This window comes from Marmota flaviventris, chromosome 1, assembly GCF_047511675.1.
Source record: "Marmota flaviventris isolate mMarFla1 chromosome 1, mMarFla1.hap1, whole genome shotgun sequence".
NCBI classification, from domain to species: Eukaryota; Metazoa; Chordata; class Mammalia; order Rodentia; family Sciuridae; genus Marmota; species Marmota flaviventris.
The window spans coordinates 52,925,165-52,952,689 of NC_092498.1; the positions used below are offsets into that span (position 1 = coordinate 52,925,165).

At 35.4% G+C, this 27,525-nt stretch overlaps 1 protein-coding gene across 1 annotated transcript in view; it reads right to left on the minus strand.

The window, feature by feature from the left end:
* Grm8 (glutamate metabotropic receptor 8) overlaps positions 1–27,525 on the minus strand; it is a 754,509-nt gene that overhangs the window by 81,834 nt on the left and 645,150 nt on the right. The window contains exon 8 of the mRNA XM_034635666.2: positions 13,606–14,541. Within this exon, the coding sequence (XP_034491557.1) occupies positions 13,606–14,541 (936 nt within the window). The remainder of the gene's footprint in view (positions 1–13,605; positions 14,542–27,525) is intronic.

Consider the following 27,525-nt stretch of genomic DNA (forward strand, 5'->3'; position numbering starts at 1 on the left):
AGAGATTTAACATAATGGAGAAATATGAAGTTGAAGTTAAAAGTCTGAGTCTGTGCACAACTGGAGTAAGTTAAACCTGAGGTCTATTAACAGTAGAAGGCAAAAATTCTCAACTTTCCAGCATCTGTAAAAGTTTCTTCAGAGGCTTAATCTCTAAGGATTCATCTCTTAGAGATGGAAGAAGATGGTTTAAATATGAAGAATTTAGCTGTTTTTCAGTACATCTAATAAGAAACAACCATTTAAAATTTGATAGATTTTGTTTCTTAGGTAGCTTAATTTTGCAATCTGGGTTTTGGATTGCTTTCAGATTTCAGTTTTGGATTGTTACAGTCTACATCTTTGAGCATGTGAAAGGGCAGAGATTAAGAACACAGCTAGAAAAGCATGAATTGCAGCCTTTCTAGCAGAAACTGTGTGAATGATGAGCACTTCAAGGGAATGGCGTCTGGGAGAAATGCCAAAATCAGGGGCAACTTGAGCAGAAGGAAGATGAGATGAAAGAGACAAGAAACAAAAACAGATTCAAGGCAATGTGGTTTCCCAGAGCATAGAGGAAGGGACCATATAAAATGGAGGGCATCATTAGCAACCATAAATGTATGCATGTACTGTATATAAAAACACTATAAATGATAAGCAAGGTGGAAAAAAGAAATTGAAGAGCCTTATTGGAAGACAAGTCCTTTATAGTCCTGTAGAACTGACTGCCTCTGCTTATTGCTATTTTTGTTGCCACCTTCTATACATATGTGTTTGCATTCAGAATTTAATTATTTCATGCTTAACATTGTCAGTTCTTAGCCATAAGTATGCAGTATAACAAAGTGTGCAATAAATTGTGGTTTGATTGGACATTTCAGCATGGGGAAAGTGCTTTGTTGAAGAAAGGGCAGTGCTACAATGATAAGCTGCCTGCTGATAGAAACACTTGAAGGTTTTATGGCAGGTTTACAATCTACCAAAAATATTTTCAATTCAATTCAATTTGAGTAAAATAAGAATTTTAGAGGAAACAGCTGGCAGGAGAAATGCATGACATTTAATCTTGGCTAGGAACCTGAAATCTACAGAAGCTATATGCATAGATGTGTGATCAATGTGAGTGATTTTGCATACACTCACAAAGACTGCATAGGGATCTGTCCTCTATAGGGTTTGGACCAACAGACAGCAGAAAACATTACATTTATTGGTACTCTCCCAAAATACACATAACTGAACAAATAACTCAGTGAATCCAAAATTCCAAGATGAAAATGTTAAATTAATTGAAACTTTTTTGGGGGGTGTGGTACTGAACTCTACACCCTCAATCTTTATTTTTTTTTAACAGGTCCTCACTAAATTGCACAGGCTGGCTCCCAATTTGCAATTCTCCTGCCTCAGCCTCCGAAGTCACTGGGATTTTCAATGTGTGCTACCACGTCCAGCCACAATTTTTTAATTAAACATTGTTTTTTCAAATTGGGATAATCTAACTCATCTTTAAACAAACAAAACTCAAAATTTACAATTAGTGTTAACATTATTGATTATTCACAGGATTCAGAACATGGCCAAAATGCAGAATCTTGTGGTTTACCTTACGACTTTCAAACAGTGATCATAATGGGAAAGAATTTTTTGGTTTTATATGCAGGCACACAAAATTACACAAAAATGAGATAAAATGAAGAAAAAAACTGAGTAAATTTATCCCTACATAGCAATTAGAGAAAATTGAGATTATTCTAAACTTTGCCCAAATTCATTAGAGACTAAAATCCATTTAATTTTTAAATTTACACAGTAAAATGGTGATTATATAGTTAAATGTAATGCATCATTTAGAAGTTACTTTAATCTTATTTCTAAAGTGTTTGCTTTATTTCAACTATCAAAATGGATTTAAATATTATTCAGCAGATTTCTTTACTCAAAATCATAATCCACCAGGTATTCTTGGTTTCATCCACAGACACATTGACTTTTTTTCCTACTGTGGGCCTGAGTATGCTTCTTCATTCTTGGCTAGTTTTAGTCATCAATTAAAAAGACTTGCTTCTCAGCAACACACACACACACACACACACACACACACACAAACACACACACATGCTTGGAATGTAGCTCAGTGGTAGAGCACTTGCCCAGCATATGAGAGGCCCTGGGTTTTACCTCTACACAAAAAGAATTTCTTTCTCTTCCTTAGCTCAGATCAGAGAGAAAAGTGGGGCTCTTGATGTTTTTGTTCATACATTACAGTTATACATAATATGATTCATTTTGACATATTTATAGATGTAGATAACATAATTTGCTTCATTTCATTCACGAGTGCTTCCTCTTTCCCTTCCCTCCTCCCTTTCCCAGTTCTCTTTCTTCTACACTACTGGACTTCCTTCAATTATTTATTGCTTTTTAAATTGTGCCTTATAGTTACACATAAAAGTGGAATTCATTGCAATTATTTATACATAACAATAGCATAGTTTTGTCACTTTCCTTCTGTAGCTCCTCCCATTCACCATCCCTCCTCTCACCCCCTCAGTCCCCTCCTTATACTCCATTGTTCTCTTTTCTATTTTCATGAGATACCACCTTTTAAAAATTCCTTATTACTCTCTAGTTTCCATATATGAGAACAAAAAATTCAACCATTGACTTTCTGCATCTGGCTTATTTCACTTAAAATGATATTCTCTAGTTCCACCCATTCATCAGCAAATGACATAATTTTGTTCTTTTCATGGCTGAATAAAACTCCACTCTGCAAATAAATCATTTTTTTTTATCCATTAACAGGCACCTAGACTGATTCCATTACTTGGCTATTGAGAATTGTGCTGCCATAAACAAAATTTCTCAAAAGAAGAAATACAAATGGCCAACAAATATATGAAAAATATTCAACATCCTTAGTAATCATGGAAAAGCAAATCAAAACTACATCAAGATTTCATCTCACTCCAGTTAGAATGGCAGTCATCAAGAATACAAGCAATATCGGGAGGCTGAGACAGGAAGATCATGAGTTCAAAGACAACCTCAGCAATGACAAGGTACTAAGCAACTCAGTGAGACCCTGTCTCTAAATAAAATACAAAATAGGGCTGGGGATGTGGTTCAGTGGTCAAGTGCCCCTGAGTTCAATCCCCAGTAACAAACAAACAAACAAACAAACAAAGAATACAAGCAATAATAACTGTTGGGGAATATGTGGGGAAAATGTACACTCATACATTGCTGGTGGGACTGCAAGACAGACATTATTAGCTGATATACAAATATGATTACACTATTTATGTGACTTTGCACCATGTACAGCCAGAGGAATGAAAAGCTTTGCTCCATTTGTGTACAATGTGTCAAAATATGTACTACTGTCCTGTATAACTACTTAGAACAAATTAAAAAAAAAAAATAGAAGGGACACCAGTAGACTAGAGGAAGGGGATCAGGAGGAAGGAAAGGGAGGTACTGGGGAATAAAATTAATCAAATTATACTGTTTTATTGCATGCATGTATAAACTTATCATAACTAATCCCACAGTTATGTATAATTATAATGTACCAAGAAAAAAGAAAAAAAAAACAAGAATACAAAAAACAACTGTGAAGATGTGGGTAAAGATCACTAATACATTACTGGTAGGATTGCAAGTTGGTATAACCACTATGGACAGCAGTATGAAGATTTCTCAAAAGACTTGGATAGGAACCACTGTATTACCAAGCAATCCCACTCCTTGGTTTTTGGCAAAAAAAACTATTGGTATTTATCCAAAGTCAGCAAACTATACTGATACATGCACAACAATTTTTATGGTGGACCTCTTTTTGAAGCTCAACTGAGTGAAACCCCCACAGCAAACAAAGAAAAATTTTGCCATCACAAGAAAAATTACAGAATATAAAATGCAATCACTTCACTTCCTGTTTTATCTTCTGCTCCCAATTCAATTTAAAATGAGTCCCCAATATTTCTTGCCTACATTTCTTAAATAAACTTGATTTTCTCCTTTTTGTTTTCATTGTGCACAACAATTTGTCCAACTCACCACTGGCAAAGAAATCTCACAAAGAGTAATTTTATTGAGAACACATCCATGCTTAGAATGACTCAAATACACTCAAATTCCTAGCAAAAGAAGTACAAACTTGGCATCAGTCCCTCCATAGAATGCTTCCCAATTATCTGCCCAGCCATATTTTATGGGTAATAATGCAATTTACTGCCCACATTGGGAAACAGTTTTCACAGTAAAAAAAGGTCCTATTAGTAGAAGAAATAGGGATATATGATCACCCTACTCTCTATGGTTATCTTTAAGTTAAAACAGTTTTTAACTCACAGGTTTTTCAAATAATACCTGATCCCCCCTTTTTGGACTATTTAAACCCATTATTCCTATTTTTCAGAAGGCAAAATAGGAATATTTTCTATTCTGTCTTCTAGACCTATTTTGATTTCTGCCTCCTTCATGGAGACTTTCTTTATCCCCCCAAAAGACATGGTATTATTTTCCTTTCAGTAATCCCTTGCCCCAAGATTTCCACTATCTTACTCTGCCTTGTACTAGCCAATTTTATGCTTGGTATAGTCACTACTTAATGCTAATAAAAAAAATTCCTGATTAAAACTTCTTATTCACTTATGCATTTTAAAAAACACTCATCAAAGGTCTTTGTTTATAGAAAATATTTAATAAATATTTTTATGTAATGCCATTACCAGATATAAACTGATACTTAAATTATGGTCTCTGAAAAGTACTTATTTAAGCAATTGAATTAATCCTAAAGTTGAGGAAATTTATAGATCATTTGTAACCACAAAATATGTTGAGTCATTTTTACAAATTCAAAATCATTCATCCACTTTGCATCTGAAAGAATCTCTCAAAATATTATACACTAAAAGTCTATGAGAATGTACATTCATATTGGAGATCTTCATTTAAATCCTTCAGTATGCAATTATTCACATTTGTATCATATAGATATATTTATTAAATAAAATTTAAGTATTTATTAGATAAAACTGTCCTTTATTTACCTATACATTCTCAATATTAATATTAATATTAATAATTAATATTAATATTCTCAATATTAAGACTTTTGTTCTGTTTCATCTTTGCTGTTCAAATAATGTAATAGTATCTCTTGACTCAACAACTTTAGATCGTAACTGTTGTCTACTCACAGGAGAAGGTGAGTGATTTGGTGTTCTGGGACAACTCCCTTCTCCTGCATGTCCTCACAGACCTTCTAATTTTTTAAAGTTACATTAATGTTTTTAAAGTACAGGGTTAATAACATTTACATTCATGTTAGCAGATAAATTATTATTTCTGTGTTTTTCCCCCAGGTTCTTTCTAAAAATGTAAAACGAATACAAAAAGCAATTTCTATGTATGGCTGGTAAATATTTAAGCAGCATAACTGGACTGGCATAGGAATAAGAATAATTATTAAAATTCTGGAGTTTTGTATGTATGTATGTATGGTTACCAGGGATTGAACTCTAGGGCATTTAACCACTGAAACATATCTCCAGCCCCCTTTTTATTTATTTATTTTTTTTGAAACAAGTTCTCACTAGGTTGCTTACAGCCTCACTAGGTTGCTGAGGATGGCTTTGTACATGCAATCCTCCTGTCACAGCTTCCTGAGCTGCTGGGATTGCAAATATGCACCAATACACCTGTCACAATTCTGGATTTTAAAAAATAATTAGCCCTGATGATCTAATAGATCCGTTTGTAATTCCTTTTCCAATTTCCTTATTACTTTTAGATCATGTGCAGTTGTCACTGTTATCCATCTCATATCTGATAATGTCTCTTTTAATAGCTGAGTTACATCAAGAATAATCCATATATAAGATATGTAAGGCACAGACTTTCTAAGCCATTTATGTCTTTAGCCTCACATTGACTGATAGTTTGGCTGGCTATACAATTTTAAGCTTAAAATACTTTTCCCTCAAGAAAGTCTTTGCTCATTGCCATGCAGAATTCTGGGAGGAAGATGAGGTCTGATTTTCATTCCTTGTAGATAACTTTTTTTAACTCTAAAAGTTATTAAAATTTTTTATCTCTTAATGAAGTTTTACTAAAGTAAAACATTAAATCAAAAATTCTTTTTATTGTAAAGAATTAGCTTTCTTAAGTTTTTGGAAACTTTTCTTCTTTTTAAAGACTATTTCTTCACCTTCTTTGTCATTTCCTCTTCTTGGCCGTTTATTAGATACACCTTGGGATCTATCTCAGCATGTTTTAACTTTTCTTCATATTATCCTTATTTTTTTTAACATTTTTCTCTTTGCTTCTGCCTTTTATTTTACCCTCCACATCTCCATGCTGGTTCCCTGTTTCTATCTGTTCAGCTTTTTATTTTCACATTCATAATTTTAATTTCCAGTCATTTTCTTATTCCCTGGTTGATCTTTTCCATAGCAATAATAATTCACATTATGTATGTTTGTTCTCTTGGTTCTTAGAATGCTGATTTTTAATTTTTTTCATATTTTTTTAGGATTTTTTTCTTTGAGTCAGTTATTTTGTTTTGTTTTTTAGACTTTTAAATTTATATTCTCAATTTTCTTCATCCTAGCATCTATGACTGCTAATGAAAATTATGATTTGCAGACAAGGCTGACTGGTAAAGATTACTGGTTGAGCCCATTTTCTCTGTTTGACAGGACTGACTGTGTACTTGGAGTTAATGATCATTTAACCTGACTGGCCTCTCTTTAAAATATCTTCATATTGGCAAGTTATGGACCCACTCCAGAAGGAATAGAGTTGAGAAATTTATCTATCCTGAACAGAGTTGTATTTCCTATCCCCTCACCATCCATGTTTAAAATAAAATTACTTCAAATTCTTGTCCTTCTCTTTCAGTGGCACATATCCACATTAGAAGTCCTCCATCAGATTATTCTCATTCTTCAGACTTCATAATTTTAATATTCACTCTTCCTATGTGAAGTTGGGGCTAAAAGGGGAAGTGAGGGGTCTAACAGGCACAGCTATTCTACAGTGTGATTCTTCAAGTAATTCCTTGATGCTCACAGCAATGTTTACTTAGGATTTTTGTTGAGCTTTCATTTGGGAATTATTTGGAAATTCCATAGTAAGACCCACTAGTGCCTCTTGGAGTGTGCTTCCATTCTTTGAATTTTTCCATAAATTAAACCCAATTGACTAATTTTTTCAATATTTTTTCCAAAATGTTTTTCATCTAATTTAGTGCTAACAATATTATGTCTCCCAACCACCTACCTCTCTCTTTCTCTCTCTCTCTCTCTCTTCCCCCCGCTCCATCCCCACTGACTCTCTTCCTCCTCTCTGCCTTATTTCTTTTCATTCCATTATTAGGGGGAGGAGATTTTTTTAATCAGCATTTATTTTGAGCCAGAAACAAGATTGTTTCCATTTTTATGGTATTTTAACATTCAAATACATCTGTTTTGCAGTTATTTTAGCTAGCCTGGTATTTATATAAATACTTAGTTAAATATTTTTTATACTTTAAGGTAGTTGGGACTAACCCATATGATACTACATTTAGATATATATATTTTTAATTTCCCAATATAAAAATGTATATATGGTTTCAGCCAAAAAAAAAAAAAAAAAAAAAAAAAAACTATTTGCTTGCAATCTGCTCTTTCTGGCACCCTGTGTGCATAAGATATTAGAATCTAGCGAATCATGGAAAATGCAATTTGAAGTTACAATAAGTAAATTAGTCACTACATTCTATATTATCCAGCCTGGATGTCATTAAGATTTTGCCTGTATAGAAATAAGTCTATTTATATGACATCTCTCTAAACATTTTGAAATAAAACCATGGTCACTGTGGCTTTAAAAATAAATTTCAGTCTTAATGAAATCTAGTATCACAGCATTTTCAGTCATACAAAGTAAACAAAACTGTTTTCATGAGATGCACTAGCTTTAGAACCAAGTTCCCAGGTTGACTAACTAATGGTCTAGCTAATTAAATTAGTGTAATTTGGGCATAGGAAATTCAACTTTATGGAAATGCAATTTCAGTTTAAAAAACATGAGAAAATACTAGAATCTCACTAATAAATAAATGCTTACATTAAGTAGACCTAGTCCCCACAGTTCCCTCAGAGCCCACAAACATAGGATCTTGGAATCTAAATAAAGTTCATTGAGCAAAAATTATTTGTGCTGTCAAATCAAATGAGCATCCCCAAAAGAATTGCCTTTAATGTATAAAGATAAAAATTTTCTCTAGCAATAATACATAGCACAGTCAGAAAAACAAACAAAAAAAAAATATGGATAAGGCAGAATTCCCAAGGAAAGATACTTACCAGCCCTGCCTATGTGTGTTCCAGAATCTATCTCAACTTTCTCTTCTAAAAGTTTACAAGCACTTCATTTTAAAGTAACTATACAAAAGAGATCATACAGTTTCTTTTGTATTTTTATTGAATTTACTTTTCACATTCCAGAGTGAATTGCAATATTCTGGTATAACTGGCACCTTTCAGAAACAGCATAACACAACCTGAAACATAATCTTCAACTTGGGACATCACTGAAGTCTTCAAAAGGATGTAAGATGATGAATGAAAATGCTTACAGTTCACCAACAAATGGCATGACACAGTCATAAGCATCGATGACAAACATGCAAAGTGGACACTGATCATTGCTGCTTCTTCCCTCCTTCCTAAGGAAAGGAGAAATACTGGAAAAAAGGTGTGGCTGGAGAATGACCTCTAGTCTGATCTATCCTGCAAATTTCTTCTGTGGTTTTCCATGTCATATGGACTTTTTACCCCAGGTTTTTCTTGTCTCAACTGGGCTACACCTACAGCAGGAGTTTTATGACTAATCTCTAATCTCAGACCTACCTTTCCTAATTCGATAAGGCTACTCACTCACATTTCAAACTGTTACATCAAGATTTCAGCAACTGCTTTCTGAGGACACTTGCCGCTAAATATTTGAAGGCACTTACATATTGCCTCAAGAACACCTCTCTTTCTTCTGATCCTTCAGATGGCTATCTCCCTCACGGCCCTCTTTCACTGCTGTGATCTCATGATCTATACTCTCAGGCAAGCTTCCCAGAACACACTTCCAGTTGGGAAGCTGCACAGCCATGGAACAAATGGCTGGAGAAATTGAGACAATTACCTGAATAAATCAAATATCTGATCTCACAATTCATTTAAATATATTCCAAGTCATTTAATCTCTTTTTAAGAACCTATTTCAGACCTGGTATTCTGCTAGGTGAGCAAAACCAATTAAGGTTCTCGTCCTCATGGCTAACAGCCTAACATTAAGTAATAATCCACAACATTAATTCCTGCTTATTATGTGCTAAGCATCTTTCTTGACTCATAGGTTGTGTAAGTTTCTGCCAACTAGTATGAGGTATCTATTAGTATAAGAATCATATCATAATGATACAAAAGGAGTTTTTGCTTTTAACTCCACCATCTTCCTGCCTTTTTCCAGAATATGTAAACTTAAGTTTGCTCTAGATTGCAAAAAGGCCTGGGCACACGCAGCAGGTAACGTCTTTGCAGGGCTTGGGAGTCTAATTTGCATCCTCTGGGGGATCTTAACTTCTATCTGCCAAAGTATAGCCTCTTGCCTACGTGTTCTCAGCTAGCTTTGCAGATCCAGGAATCAAACCCAAGTCCTCATGCCACAGAGCTCAATGCTCTTCCTCACTGGACCCACTCCTTTTCCACACCTGCACTCTGCCTCTGCACAGAAAGAGACAGTGGAAGCAGCAGGGAGGGCAGGCAGGGGGAAAATATCAGTCACATCAATTCTCCTGTGCTTTGAGAATTGTAGATGCTTTCTTGTGCTTCTCCGTAAATGTTTAGTAGCCATATTTCAGAATCAGTGATAGTGTCAATGTTTTTTTAAGAACTGAATGTGGTGCATCGTGGAATGGGAAAAATTAAAAAAATATATATATAGTTGTTGTAATGAGGATCATAGTAAGATATATATAGAAGATTCCTATTATGTCATATTCTCACCTAAATAAGCATTTATGCTATCACATTATGCCATTGTTGTGCAAGGCACTCCACTCATTCCATAGGCATTTATTGAAGCTGTAGTGTGTGAAGGGGTTTGTGTTGCAATGGATGCGTTCAGATATACATCAGATAGACACAGATTTACACAGAAAACACTGAAAGGAGAGAGGAGGAAATAATGGGGTGGGAATAAGAAAAGGGAGGAGTTGAAAATGAACCCTGGGTTTCTTACTTGAGCTACTAGATAGATGCTACACTGTAGAACCAGAGGGCAAAGAAAAATAAGCTGGTTCAGGATTTATTGTTTTCTTTCTTAAGCTTTAATTTTTCTCTTCCATTTTGAGGTTGTTTTTATTTGGTTTCCATTTGATGCTCTGGTCAGAGCTCTGTGCTCCCTGGAGCTTGGCCGTGTCATAACCTTTCTCTGCTTATTTCCATTTTATGAGCCCAATTAGGGAGGATAAAATAGGTCTTTAAGAGACTGCTGCCATCCTAACAGCCCCTAAACATCCCTAAAGACTTTTTTCCTGACTATAAAGTTAATTACTTTTTAATTTTTTTGTCTTTTCCTGACAATCACATGCATTTCTATTCATCTATGGCTATGCCTCTATGTGTCCACCCTTCCTTTACACTACTTCTCTACAAAGAGAAAATACATTTGCACGCGATTTAGTAAAATCCAGCAGTAGACACATATGATGTGATGAAAATTTACTGGAAAAGAACATGATTGATCTTCATTTAAAAAATCTGAAAAAAAATTAAAATAAATTAAATGATGTTTCATTGATGAATGAAGGCACACTTCAGAGAACTGTCATTCTTCATGACTCTGTGACAAGTGTTATGATGTTATTCATGTTTTCCAAAATATCTGTCTAAATTATTCAACTAATTTTACTTTTTCTCACACTTCTTGTAATTTCAAAGCGACTGCGTAGATGAATTTTCTGCTACAGACATTACTCTGGTACAGCATAATCAAATACGTACAGGAAGAAATTTTGTTCTTCTGCTATTTCCCATGTTATAAATTCTGAATCACTAATGTAAAGTTGGAGGATGAACAGCTCTTTGCTTTCTCATCTCAGATCTGACCTCTCACCATCTTCCCCTGCCCTTGAGCCTGGCACCTCATAGGGGCTGGCAAGCGTTAGGAAGGCATGGGCTGGGAGCCAGACTGAGCCTTACAGTGAAGGCTCAGGGAAGCAGACTGACATGGATTCAATAACTAGCACAATGTTGGACACAGTGCTCAATAAGAATCTGCTGACTTAATAGATGTGCGTGCTGCCTCGCTGTTGTAAAGGCTTCAGGTTGATAATGTGGGGCTAATTGGCTGAGCATTATAAATGAAAACGGAGGGCTGCCTAGCTCTTTGCTTCTCCAAAGTCAATACAACTGATTTAAAGACTTCTTCCAGAGATACAAAACTTTTATTCATTTTTAATATTCATGTCAGTAGTTTTGGCAATGTGGAAAAATAAATATACTCAAGCATTTTATGTATGGTTTCAAATATAAAATATATATTGACAGGAAGGAGCAGGAAGCAAATTTGAAGATAAGTTTTAGAATAACACATACTTCTATTATATAAAGTACCTTAGAAGCCAGATCTTAGTTATTTATAATATAATAGTTCTTCATACAGAGCTGGTCTAAATTCAACAACTCCAAGGCTAAATAATTGGAGGACTCTACAATTAACTGAAAATTCCAAGAGTTAGTGTTCCCCACCAAATTCTTCTCTTGAATGCAAGTTTCATATTCAATAATAAATAAAATATGAAATGAATTCCAACAAACTTATATTATTATTTGTTTGTAAATTGCCTCTTAGACTTTCTTTATTCCACAAAGTTTAGATGGAAAAATAAATTTTGCTAACCACATTCTATCTCTAAAGGTGTGGATATTCCACACTCATAAATAAACAGAATGCACACATTTTCAGGGGATGTGCATCTCTCAGGATATCAGCACAAAGCACCCTCCACCCTCTGGCATATTGGGGTGTCCTTTTCACCCCCAAATTTTTGTCTCCATCACTATTCTCAGCAGGCAGCTACAGCTCTGAAACATTAATGCTCTGAGAGAAAATAAGTAGTTATTCTTTTACTACCTTAAAAAAACTGCTAATAGGATTTATACTTGAACTACTATGATGATGTCCAACATCTTGTTGTAGGATCATGTTTTTATTTAGTCTAAAAAAACTGAGACACTGAAAGAATTGTCTGAATAGAGAAAAACATCTTATTTGCAATGGTGTTTGCCCTGTTCCATCTGTGGATATCATTATATGAAAATAAGAATAGGTTATACTTCATAAAATATAAAGGAAGAAAAAATAGAAAAAAAAGTGAGATGTCATCTCAGGAGATTTTGTTTAGTTCTAATATTTATTGTCCACCAGAAAGCAGAGTGAACTTATCATGGCCCTCTCCAGGTAAATCAATCTACAAAGAAACAGTTAAAATACAAATATAAGAACTGCTTAAGTTTTCTTTACTAATAATTCATACAGCTTAGACATTTCCAAATGCTGAAAAACATTATTTTTCTTTGACTAGTCCAATAAATCATATTAAAAAATAGACTTTGAGAGATTTGTTTCCACATTCTTTCATAATTTAGATTTACAAGTTTTATCCTAATAAATTCCCATTGACATATACCAAAATATGTGTTCTGACTCTTAGGCACTGGTCTTTGTTCAACAGATTGGTTTATTACTATCCCACTACCCAAATCTTATAATTTGGGGTTAACCTTACTTTTCTGTCTTACTGTATATAGAACTACATTCATCTAGTTCAACACATGTTCACTCTCATATGCAGATGTTCTTTATTAGCAATGTTTTATGTAGGAAAAGTTAATGGGAGATTAGTGACAAAGGAAATTACTTAAAGTTATAAACTGTTTTATATAATTTTCCATTGCTGTCTTCTTTATTCTTCACTATCATCTTTCACATATGGAAAGGTAATGAGAATAGGGGCTCAGAAATAATAAGAGGTTCAGATTGTACTTAACCATTTCAGTTTCTCTTTGTTTTAGTTGTTTTATTAAACTCTACTTCCATGACTAAAATCATCATAACGATGAAGGGATGGCTTCCCTCCCCTGAAACCCCCCAGAGTTACAGTAGAACAGGGAAGGAGGCATTTGTCATGCAGTAGGATATTCTGGGACAGCTCACTCCTGTGAGCCACATCTGCCCTTTTTTCCTCCCACTTTTAATTAACATTTGGAAAAAGAACTTTGATGTTAGTAGATAACAAAGCTGTTAAAAGAGACCAGGAAAGTGATGTGAGTTCTGTCAATCTTCTCCCTTGCCAAGGAGGATACAAGAGAGTGTTTTTCTTGGAAAATCAGCTCTAGTCAACACATACTCAAAGCAATGTGACCTTGAGCTATATATGTCTAAATAAGAATAGCACAGACTGAAGCATCTTGAGAGAATGTAAATGAACCAGGAAGAGGAAAAGCATCCTAAATGAAGAAGTTAAATCCAGAAAAAGGGTTGTCAAATGCATTTCCTGCCACTTACCTTTTCTGCTGACTGAGCTGTACCAAAAAAGATGGGAATGAAAGCTAACCAAATGATGCAGGTGGTATACATGGTAAATCCGATTGGTTTGGCTTCATTGAAAGTCTCTGGAACACCTCTCGTCTTAATGGCATAAACAGTACAAGTGACCATCAAGAGGATACTGTATCCAAGTGAACAAATGAGCGAGAGATCAGAAATGTCACACTTGAGCACTCCTCGGGCGTTTTCCGGATCCAGTGTCCGTTGTTCTCCATAGTCGATGATGGTGTGTGGTGGGTCCACAACAAACCAGACAAACACCCCAAGGAGCTGTATGGAGATGAGGCTGAAGGTGATCACCAGCTGGGATGCTGGACTAATAAACTTGGGTGCTGTGACAGATTTCTTCCCCTGCTCAAATATTCGGTGGATACGGTTTGTTTTGGTCAGAAGTGCTGCATAGCTGAAACACATACCAAGTCCCAAGAAGATCCGTCGGAAGGAGCATATAATTGTATCTGGTGCTGCAATCATTAAAAAGGTGATGGAATAACAGAGAAAAATCCCTGTTAGGAGCACATAACTAAGTTCCCGTCCTGAAGCCCTCACAATAGGTGTGTCATTATAGCGGACAAAGGTCACAATCACAAAGGTGGTGGCGATGATCCCCAGTATTGCAACAAACACAGGCACCACGGCCCAGGGAGAATGCCACTCCAGTTTGATGATGGGGATACGCTGGCAGCCTGTACGGTTGATGTTTGGTCTCTGATCCAAAGGGCAAAGTTCACAGGAGAGCTCATCTACCTGGTAGTTGTAACCTTCACAGCGCTCACAGTGCCAGCAGCAAGGGACCCCTTTCACGGTTTTCTTCCTTTCCCCAGGCTTGCAGGGCAGGCTGCAGACAGATGCTGGCTGAGTGTGTTCTCTATTAGCCCACTGCATGTCTTCCACCTGTGGGTATAAAAAATTAATGAGCCTTCCATTTTTCCCCCATTTATAATATCCTAATCCTAGCCACAGGTTTGTAATAAATCACTGAATGCTGACAGTACAAATACAGTTTACCATAATAAGAGCCCAATCTCTTTCCCCGATATTGACTTTATGAAAGTGTTAAATGATTGGGTCCAATAAATCATTCACATCATCAACTTGATAAGTGTCATTAGTTTCCATTTACCTCTTCATTGCTGACCAATCTGACATTTGCAGAAAGATTTATTGGCCCAAACAGTTTTAACACGAAAAGAAAAAATAAATAAAAAGGTCCATAGGATATTTTAGAGCTAATCACAAGTATAAATGCCAAATTCTCTGAAACACTGGATTATGATGTAAACATATTTAAAAGATGATATATGTCTTTCTACTATACTGGGGGAAATTCAGTTCACACTGTAGCAATTTTGAAAGGAAATGGCAAAACAAGTTAACTTTAATCTTTGTCTCCTTATGTGTTCATGGAGATAAGAACACTTATGTGCTTTGTTCCTGTTTAGGTTTGAATCCACTTTTTCTTCAGGCGTGCATTTCCACATTATGCAAAAGACCATGCTGATTGAGATAGCTTAATGGTAATGTTTTCCACTGAACAAAAGTCATCCAACAGGTGATTTAAAACAGTGACATTAACTACAAATGAGGGAGTTTCCCTACTGTGCAGAATATTTGCCTTACAGCTTTAAAGTTCTACCTTATAAATCACAGAATATTTTATTGAAATAAAAATATTTTTGAAGGGGACAGTGGCAATTGTAGTTCCAGTTCCTTACCTTGAATTTGTTCCTTATTAGATATACAATAATTTTAACAGAATGCTAGCAGTTAAAAACTCCTATAGATAAGAGGCCATTTGTTATGAAAACCAGCTGCTATGTAATAGGTCAGGGCTATGAAAGGAATGATCTGCTTACTGGTGTGAACCAACAGTGACTGACACACAATCTTGTCTTCAACAGATATTTGCTTAATTCTTAAGGAAGAAAGGGTAGAAAAGGTAGCACACAGAGACCTCAGGAATAAAGGCCAATTTGAGAGGCATGGAAAAGGGAAATGAAGGAATGTATGAAAGGGAGAAACCCCTTATTTTCCCAAGACACAGCTTTATTAACAATCCTTAAGAATTATGATACTCTGTGCTGGTCACTTTCCAAGATTGGTCCCTGATAACCTCTCCTGAAATGCATCCACTCACCTGGTCCTCTCTCACTTTGAATAAGAGATAATCTACATAAACAAGAGTATATTCCAAAAATGATGGTATGTGATTTCTGAAGCTAGGTCATAAAAGACATTTTGGCCTATGCTTTGCTTTTTCTTGGATCTTTCACTCCAGGGGAAGCACCATAGTGTCAATTCCCTATGGAAAGGAAGAGAGGCCTGGGCCAATCACAATCACCAACTTGTGGTGCCTGCGATGGAGCCACCCACAAAAGCATCATCTGGTCCAAGTCAAACCTTTGAATGATGCATCTCTGATTGACATCTTGGCTACAAACTCAGGAGAGTCCTGAGGTGAAGCAGCCCAGCTAAGTTCTCCTGAATTTCTCATTTACAGAAAGCATGTGAAATTAGAAATGTTTGTTGTTTTAAAATGCTAAATTTTGGATTTTATTTTTATAGCAAAAGAAAATTAATGCAGCTTGGAAACTTACTCATTCTGGGTCCACTATCATTTTAATATTAGTAATGTATTGAGAAGCCACACCCAGGCACAGCTACAATACATCTTTAAAATATCAAGCATGCAGTCTCAGAAATATTCCTTCATCACTTTTAAGGCTGCCCCCTCCCTTTGGCAACCAGGTGACTGAGATTGTTCTTATGCTTTTATTACTTAAAATGCTTTTCTTTCTTGAAAACTTCTTCGAATAGCTGAAGGCAGAGAATCATAATTCTTAAACTCAATTTTTGCAGAGGGCTATCTAACCCCCTCCAAGGTAGAGTAAAGAATTCATTTCAAACATCCTCCCTTGGGAAAGGACATGCTACTTCATATGTCATAAGTTCATACAAGACTATTAAATCTATTCTATGAGCATAACACAAAGGTAAATTAATCTATCATAACTACTAATTCTCCATTAAGTTTTAATAACTTTAAGATTTCATTTACTTACAAGATTATGATAAGAAAGAAAATAATGTTAAATCAGAAGCACATAGTAGCTTTTCTAAAAAAAAATTGAGAAAAAAATGAAATGTTCTACTGAGTAGCTGAAATATTGATTTTATACCATAATGGACTCATAAGATAATAAAATACTTTCTGAAGGTAAATTTTATGGTTCAAAACTAATTATTGTAAAACCAAAATTGCATTTTTTTTCCTGGGACTTTTTTGGATTTATAATATTATAGTCCAAAAGAGTTAGCAAAAAAAAATCTCAGAAATGTTAAACATCAAACTTTATGGAAATTTAAAGGATACTATTATGGTTTGAATATGAGGTGCCCCCACAGTGCCCCTGTGTTAATGCACAAATATTCAGAGATGAAATGATCAGATTATGAGAACCGTAACATAATCAGTCTATCCTAGTTTGAATGAACTAACTAGGTGGTAACTGTAGGTAGGTGGAGCTTGGCTGGAGGAAGTGGTTCATTGGGGGTGTGCCCTGGAAGGGTGCATTTCTCTATGGCCCCTCACCCTCCTTTTTCTGCTTCTTGGCTGCCATGAACAGAAAAGCAGTCTTCCACCATGCCCTTCTGCCATGTTCTGCCTTGTCTTGGGCCCAGAGAAATGGGCCCACCATGTGCTGAATCTCTAAAATCATGAGCCAAAATAATTTTTTCCTCCTCTAAGTTGTCAGGTATTTTTGTCACAAGGACAAAAAGCTGAGTAACACAGTTATCTCTGGTGACATGTCAGATGTTTTAAATCTCCACATGCCTTATTTTGTGAAAGGAAATATGATGCATTAACAAAGAAATATAACCATGTTGGATAAGTCTTAATACATAGGATGAATATGTGCCATTATAACCTAAATATGAAATTTTCCTTGATAAGTTTTCTGTGTATAGAATTAATGGATAAATGTTTTTTGTAAATGTAAAATAAAGTTATGAAACTGTGGAAAATGCAACATTTCAATAGCTGTGAGGGTTTCTTTTAAATAAAAATATATTTAAATCATACATGCAATACTTTTTAATAAATGGAGATTAAGTTTGTTTTAGAAAACAAGCTTAGTATATGTGTCTCCATTTTCATCAAGAAATCTATTAATATATGACTATATTATGAATTGGTATTATAATTAAGGTCTGGAGACCAACTACTCACTATCCATCTCGAGGAAAGATAAATGACCTATGCTTGAATGAGGATCTTATAAATACATTGATATTTGAAACTAATGACATATTTTATATAGTTTCTAAATGATGATTTTAAACAATACTACTTGAATATAAATTAAACTGCCTCATTTCTATAACTTCCTTATTAAAAAATTAACAAGGATCATTGAATCAGTTTGATTGCTATATTAACAAATTATTCCATCTTTCATAATAAGTATGAAGAGAAGGCTTATCCAAGTATTTTTAAAATTGATCTCCCTACCATTGGTATTATTCAGATATTGCAATGTTTCTGTCTAAAACATGTAGTCTAACAAATGGATGATTGTTATATAGATAGACTTTCCACAGACAAAATGATAGCCCATTCCTATCTTGACATTATTTACCAACAATGATTCATTCAGTAGGTTTCAATCCAGTGCATTTCAGAACATGTAAGCCACCGGCTTGTTTCTGCTGCAAAATCCTGTTATTTCTACAGAAAACTACACCAGCAATCATACATTTAAAAAAATTTCTGGGTGACTATGCTTGCATTTTAAAATTTTTAATCTTTCCAGAACAGTCATATCAGAGTAATGTTACATATACTCTTTAAAGAGAACATCATTTTTAGAGAATAATTTTGTTCTGTAACAAAGAACTTCTGAAAAAAACATTACAAGAATGTTTCACAATTAAAAGCCCCATTGTAATTAATAATTTCTAGTATTTATTACAAATTTACTCAAAATTTACCTTTGTTAGAGATGATTCAAATATATTAAATGTTATCTTCATTAATATGATTATCATAAAGTGAGTATATTTTAAACATACAATACAAAAGACTGATATCTAATCATAACACTGGTAACTTTTTTCACCCTTTGAAAATTGAATATGGTTGAGGTGATTACCAGATTGATGTCCTGGTTTTATGTGATGTTCCAAATCTATATAACCTTTTTTTTTTTTTAGAGAGAGAGAGAGAGAGAATCTTTTTTGTATATGGACACAACACAATGACTTTATTTTTATGTGGTACTGAGGATCGAACCCGCTACCCGTGCTAGGCGAGCGCTCTACTGCTGAGCCACAATCCCAGCCCAATATAACCTTTAAAAACACAAATTTCCTATTTTAAAGGACAATTTAAGATGAAATTGAGTAAAACAATTTCATTTATAATAGCATTGAAAAATAAGATATTTAAGAAAAAGCTTAGTAAAAGAAGTACAAGATTTAACTGGAAATTATGAAACATTATTGAGAAAAATAAAACAAGGCTCAAATAAATGAGAAGAAATCCCATGTTCACAGATCAGAAGAGGTACTATTGTTAAGATAGTAATATTCCCCAAACTTATCTACCGATTCAACACAATCCCTATCAAAATCAAGCTGGCTTCTTTACAAAAATTGACAAGGTCATCCTAAAATTTATTTGGAAAAATTAAGGGATCCAGAACTATACTACTGGCATAGAGATGAGTTAATAAAATAAAATTGAGAATGCCAAAACCTTTACATATGTGGCCATTGATTATTGACAAGTATAGCAAGAAAATTCAATGAGACTGAACAGTCTTCTTAAATGGTGCTAAGACAATTGGAGATTATATATATATATATATATATATATATATATATATATATGAATGAAGTGAGATTCCTACTTCACATTCACATTACACAAAAATTAACTCAAAATTAATCAAAGACTTAATGTGAAAGCTGAAACCGAAAATAAAACAAAAAACTCTTAGAAGAAAACAAGGAAAACGAAATCACTGTGACCTGGAGTGCACTAATGGTTTGTCAGATATAACAACAAGAGTAGAAGCAACAAAAAGACAAACAAATAAATTGGACTATCAATGTTAAATACCTTTATGTTTCAACAGATAACATAAATGTGAAAAGATAGCCCCCAGAATGGGCAAAGAATTTTCAAATCATAGATCTGATAAGGTCTTTGTATCTAGAATATATACTTTAAAGAAAACTTCTAAAATTCAGCAGCTAAAACATAAATATTACAATTTAAAATAAGTTAACAAATTGAATAGCTTTTACTCCAGGAAGATACAGAAATTGCCAGTCGCACATGCAAACATATCCAACATCATTAACCATCAGAGAAATACAAATCTAAATACCAGCACCCACTAGGATGATTATAATAAAAATTAAGATAATTACAAATATCAAAGAGGATGTGGAGAAACTGGAACCCTTCACATGGCTGATGGCAATGTAAAATGATACTGTAGCTTTGTAAAATTATTTGAAAGTTCCTTGAAAACTCCGAGTTGCAGTATGATTTAGCAAATTGACTCCTAGGTGTATATCAGAAATAACTTAAAATATATATCAACAGAAAAATTCATGCATAAATGTTCATAGAATACTATTTATAATACAAAAAAAGAAACCCAGAAACAATCCAAATGTCCATTAACTGATAGATGGATAAACAAAATGTGGTATATACATACAATGAAACATTATTCAGCAATAAAAAAGGGACAAAGTACTGATGTATACAACAAAATGGATGAACCTTAGAAACATTATACTAAGCCAAAGAAGTCTATCACAAAAGATTTTATGTTGTATGTTTTTATTTTATAAGCAATGTCCAGTGCAGGCAAATCCATAGAGACAGGAAGTAGCTTAGTGACTATTGGGTTAGGGAAAAAGAAAATAGAGAATGGTAGCTAAAAGAAATGGGCTTTCTTGGATAGTGATGAAAATGGCCTAAAGGCGGATATTAGTAACAGATAAATAACACTGAATATATGAAAAAACCACTGAATTGTATACTTTACAAGGGAGAATTTCATGGTACAAATTGTCTTAAGTCTGTTATCTGTTGCTAAAACAAATAGTTGAAACTAGATAATGCATGAATAATAGAGGTTTGTTAATCCCACAATTCTAAGTCTGGGGAGCCCAAAACCATGGCTCTGGCATCCAGTGAGGGCCTTCTTTCTGCATCATAACATGGCAGAGGGCATTTTACAATGAAACAAAGCAAGTATATTACCTTGGGTCTCTTCCTCTTCTTACAAAGCCACCCTTGCCATCACGGGGACTTAAACTTCATGACCTCATCTAAATCTAACTCCTAAAGGCCCACCTCCAAGTACCATTAACATGATTTTAAGATTAAATTTCTAATGCATAAATTGGGGTGGTACATATTCAAAGCATAGCATGATTTATCCCAATTAAACTGTTATCTTTAAAATACAGAGACTATTTGACATGATACATTCAGGCAGTTTTAACACTCAGTTCTTTATTATTATACAAAAAAATATACTCCATGCTCATTTTGCTATTTGGATCAAGCCACAAAGTTCAGTGTGAGCATTCAACAGTGATCAAGACATGGTTTCTACTCTCCAGACATGGTGTGAGTGAAGACAGAGATAAACAAAAGAGCCACAGCTTAGCTTTAGGCTCCTGGGTGAGTGTTAAAAAATGGTACTGGCCTGGGGGTGTCACTCAGTGGTGAAGCACTTGCCTGACATGTGCAAGGCCCTGGGTTTTATCCCAGTAATGTGAAAAGGAGAAGGAGAAGAACAGGAAGAAGAAGAAGGAAAAGGAAGAGGAAGAGAGGGAGGAGGAAAAGAAGGAAGAGGAAGAGAAGCAGGAGGGAGGAAATAAATAGACAATATTGCTGCCAGAAGAGCATATGGCAGGACCACCTAGTCCAAGTTCAGGGTTCATGGATGTAGTTTGAAGAATGTGTAGAAGACATGAAAGAAGTCTCAAGAGCTCACCAAGCAAATACAAAGATATTGTCAGCAACATCCATGAAAAACTGGAGAAACTAAAGGTAGTAAGTAAGAACATTAGGAGTGTGGTAGAAGGCAGTGGGTAGAGTGGCAAGAGAGGGTAGGGAAGAGTGTGGGCATTAGGTCATGAAGGGCCCTGGAAGACACAAAAAGGGATTAGGATATCACCTTTTAGTTAGGGTTCTAGCCAGAACAATTATTGCTTTAGAAAGACTCTCTGGACTGCAGGGTAGAAGGAAAACAAGCCCAAGACTGGATAAAGATAAATATCAGATAATTTGAGGCTGATGCAGAATTCCAGCTGAGAGGTAATGACAATGGGAACCTGAAAAATGGCTGCGGCCATGGGGGTGGAGTAGTGAGGATTCCGCCAGCTGCTGCTTTAAGAGCCATCACCAGATTTGATAGATAGCAAGTTTCAGGCCCAAGGTTAGTTAGTAGGAAGGAATTCTTGAAGCCAAGAGGCACTTGGGATCAAGAAACTCCCATCACTAAATACCTCAGTGTGCTAAGAGGCTCTGTCCTGAGCTGAGTCTTGATGCCCCCATATGTCTATCCTTCAATGCCACAGAATGCAACTATTTGTAGAAAGCATCTTTACAGATATCATTAATGTAAATGAAGTCACCAGGGTAGACCACTAGTCCAGTCACCCACTAGGATGACATAATAATGTTGTTGTTTTTTGTTTTTTTTTATATATATAAAAACAGGGAATTAGTATACAAATATGAATGGAGGGAAGACCATAAGAAGACACAGGGAGAAAACCACATCCATGAATGAAGGAAGGCCTCAGAAAAACAACTCCACCATCACCATGATCTTGAATTTCATGACTCGAGAACTGTGAGAATATCCATTTCTGCTGTTGAAGTGGCTCAGTCTGTGGCACTTTCTTCTGGCAGCCCTACAAAACTAGCATAGACCCTAGGTGGGGCCTTCTCATGATGAGGCATGGTCATAAGGTCCCTCATCCATCAGCTTTATTAGCCCATCGATATATTACATGGCTTTGTACTTGGGATTCCACATGCAGAGAAGAATCAGATAGATTTTTCACATCATAAAGCTACAGTCAATGTGATCCTAAGACTATTAACCACCAACGATGATGAAATTATAAGTAATATCAAAGAGGCAGGCAAAAGACACCAGGGAAATGCAGGGCTAGGGTACTGCAGCATTGACACAGAGGGCAGAAGGAGGGTTCTTGGGAAAGGTGAGGGCTGTCATGGAAGATACAAAGTTGCTGGGAAGACGGGGAAATGCATTTTAGGTAGGACAGATCCCATGAGCAAAGACAGAGGGTAATGACTGTAAGCAACCTGGCATGATTGGAATGTGGTGTGTACACACAGAGGGAAGAAGGACAGCCAGGGACCAAATGAGGAAAGGGTTCATAAGGAGTGTGAGGTTCTCAGGCATTATTCTCAAGGTTATGGGAAGGGATTGAAAGATTTTAAGCAAATATGTGACATGATAATGTTGTATTTTTTTTTTTAAAGGTTTTGGTGAGTCACTGGGGTGACAGATCAGAGAAGACAGCGATACAGCAGCTAGAGTAAGAATTAGGGGAATGCTACCATGATACCAAGCAAGACAAGGGCCAGTGGGCATGTGAGAGGGGTGGTGACGAGGAAGATGAGATGAATTTAGATATAATAAAGATAACAGAAGTGAGGGCAGGAGAGGAACCAAAAGATGGCTTTGAGATTTCTGATCGGTCATTCATCCTTAGCATTCACTAACTTCCACTTCTCCTGATTCATCACTAACCTATCTGGTCATATATAATCTTATTCCTGTGTAACTCCCAGATACTGGATGACATTTGTTTATTGAAACTTCTTAGTTCTTGTAGTGTACTTCCATGGCACTTTTATAATATGTACTTATGTATTTGTTTGCTTTTTTTAACTTAAAGAAATATTTGCTTAAAATTTTAGTTTATGTTTCTAAGAATCACTTATAGGGTTTACTTAAAATACATATTCCTGATTTTCTTAGAGCTTACAGCTCAGTAGGTTCTTGGAAAGAACACTAAGTTGAAATTTCAAAAAGAACTCCTCCTCATTCTAGTGATTCTTACACAGTAATTCTGAGCCATATTTTAGTAAGCAATAATTTAGTTAGTTTATTTCTTCATAGTAGGGGCCAGATCTAATTTTCCACCATTGCATCAGACAGCCTAATAGTGACTAAGACCTAATAGGTATCAATAAATATTTGTTGAACAAATAGAGAAGGAAAGAAAGCGAGTAAGTAGAAAAGAATGACTGGTTTTGAAAAGCAGATCATGACTCGGTTCATGCCTCTGAGTCAGAATCGCCTGGAGGAAGATAATAAAAACACAGTTATACACAAGGCAGTTGAGGCCACAAATCTTCTTAAGGGAATATTCACTCATGGAAATGAAAGAAAGTACAAAAGGAAGATGCTACAAGAAGAACCTTGGACATTTAAGAATGTGAGAAGCAGATTTAGGAAGATCACTGAGGATGGATAATAAATAAATAAAGCCAGATGGAAAGTAGGGAAGAATCCAGATCAAAGTCCAAGAAATAATTGCACTGAAATAGTTAATTTCATAAATGAGGTAGTGGCTAGCAATGTCTAGAACAGCCACATTTCATGAGGAAAAGATGTGAACATCTAGAGTCCTGGTTACCTTTATGAAATAAAATGTACCTTTTTCTGTGAATTCCTCTCTGATCTACATTACTTCCCACAGGTAGATCTGTTCTTCCACAATGTTTCAACAGCCTCCAATACATACTTTTATTGTAGCTCTGGTATACTCTGATTATCTACTGATGTATTTATTTTCCCTTCAGATGGGGAATACATTCATCTCAGGGACATCTTATTTACTTTTACCCTCCATCACCTATATTAATAAAGAGGACTTGGCAGGAATTTCATATTTGACAAATATATAAATTGATTAGAAAATAGAATACACTGGAGACATGTCTACAATGATACATTTACTACTGCTCTCCTCTTGGTGTTTGAGGAGCCTGGCTTCAGGCAATAGGCAGATCTGAGTACTAAACTTGTTCTTTCTTAAATATCTAAGGTTTCTAGGTTATTTCATCCATAGTGTCAGAGAAACTGATTTTGAGGAGACAAAGCATCCCGACACATACCTTTGGGGGATGTTGGAAAGATCCAACACGTTAAGATCTTTGAAAGTGGTATGACAACAGAAAATGTAAATGACAGGCAGAAACTCTTCATATCTCTTGATTTGGGACTGACAGGCAGCACTAGAAAGAAGGTACTCATCTCTGCCTATAATTAAATACAGCTGGTCTATCTGAACATTGTCAGCAGCAACAAGTAAAAAGCCACTGTCTCTGGATTTCATCCAGATCTGCTTTTTTTTGCTTTTGTTTTCCCAGAATCTCAGCTCTTAATACTGGTTTTGGTAATTGCCACACCAGATGTGCCATCTTTCACTCTAGTTATATGCAGAGAAAGCCATGTAGCAATGTGCCCTTGCACCTTGACCAGAGTCAAGTTTGGGGATGGAGACATTAAAGTGTGAGTGGTGGAATGAGTGGCCTAAGGGAAGAGTGCAGAATGTCTGTCCTGTAGTATTTTTGATTCATGGGATACAATAATCCTAAAACAAAGTTTCCTCCCAACATAGCGGATATGCAAATGTGTGGTATTTATTGTGGGACTATTAACGCAGAATCATTACCTGACTTTATAAATTTATGGTCATTCTAATTTGAATACTATAGGATGATAATTTTAAATCATTAGCCATTGAGGTACGGTTGCATTACTATGTTCACGATTATTGTATTTTAGATGGCAAAAATTAGTTTCAAATAATTTTCTTCAATAAACTTTTCATGTAGGAATAATTCATCTAAATGTATTTGATGTAAACAACTACTTTAATTTCTTAGTGTGTGACTGTTTTTTTCTGAATATTATTTAAACATTCACAATATTTATATTTTGAACTTAAAATTCAGCTAAATCTTAAAATATAACTTACATGTCATATATAAATAGCTATATTAAGTAAGTGATACCAACGCTTTATGGTAGCTAAATTTAATTAAATGGATTCTTCATTGCTAAAGGTAAGTAGAAGTTAATAGTATAAAAGTCATTTCAGGACTAAAATTCTCCAATGGCAATTGTGAAAACTTTCAGATTATTCCACTTAATTATTCATATTTCTTATTTTTCCTGCACTAATCTATTAATGCATGCAGAGACTGAGTTAGTTCATTATAGAAGATATTTTGAACAACATGATACATGTTTTGCTCAGTGAAAAACACTTCTCCATTTCAATCTTAGTCCATATGACTCAATGGACTTTATTCATAGAAGATTGCAGGAAGCAAATGCCTTCAGAGTGCTATAAGGGTTCTGGAAAGAATATTTTCAGATGCAAGTCACAAATATTGCTAAACAAACACTGTAAACATAAACTAACATTTATTGATGGCATAATGTGTGTCAGAAAGTGTTCTAAAAACTTAACTTTAAATGCTATAGCAACCCAGTAAGTTAGGAATCTGTTCCCCCACTTCTCAGGGAATTTTATTTAAGGTGTCACAGGGAGTTAGGTAACATGCCTCACATCACACAGCTGTTTAATAGTTTAACACATACCAGTTCACATTTTATTGTGAGATCCACTTGCTCCCAGGGTAGTGCATGACACATAGTAGTTATGTCGCTAACTATTTTTGAAAATTGTATAAGGAACATCCATAATAGGGAACAGGAAGATAGGAAGCAGTGCAGGAGGCATAAGGACTTAAAATAGTAGTCTAGGTGAAGGAAAAGTGGCCCCAGAGGAGAAACTCTAGACAGTAACATACAGTAACAGACAAACTCTAGACAGTCATATCAGGAGGGTCAGTTCATTGGGAATGAAAAAGTAGGGTGAATCTAAAACAGATGAAGGGAGAAGAATCAATATGTTGATCATTTATTTTAAAAGTTCATTCACATGGGACATGCAATAGTTTGGATCTTGTGTATCACTCACACAAGGTTGGTCCCCTGCATGGCACTATTAGGAAGTGGTAGAAATTTTAAGAGGTGGAGTGGCAGGTCTCTAGATAATGGGAGGGTGTACCTTGGAAGGGGATTAGAAGGACCTGGGCCCTTCCTCTCTTTTACTTCCTGGCCATGAGGTGAGCAGATTTGCTCTGCCATGTCCTTTCCACCATTGCCATCTGGCACCCCCACCAGAGGTCTAAAACCAAAGAGTTCACCTGATCATGGGCTGGAACCTCTAAAAACCATGGGCCAAAATGAGTCTTCTCCATTATAGGTTAATTATCTCAGGTATTTCACGTAACAGAACTGACTAACCTAAGACACTCACAATAAAATACAATTATGTTTTATGGTTTGAAAATATTGTATCCTTGTTATAATCCAGATCTGGAATGTCCTCATAAGCTCCTGTGTTGAAGTATTTGTCCCCAAAGCAGCAATGTCAAGGGGTAGTGCTTTTGGAAAGTGACTGGATCATGAAGACTTTAACCTCATCAGTGGATTAATCTATTTGAGGGGTTAAAATTTGAAAGAGCTACTGGCAGGAGGTGAAAACTAGTCAGGTGGGACATGGATGGAGTAAGTAGGTCACTGAAGGCATGCTCTGGGGGACCTTATCTTGTCTTTGTCCCCTTCATATCTCTCTATCTCTATCTCTATCTTTCTGTTTCCACACTGCCATGACTGAAACAGTTTTCCTTTACCCTTTGCCATATACTTCTGCCATGATGTTTCTGTCATGAAGCCAACTGACCATGAACTGAAACATGAGCCAAAATAAAACTTTCCTCCT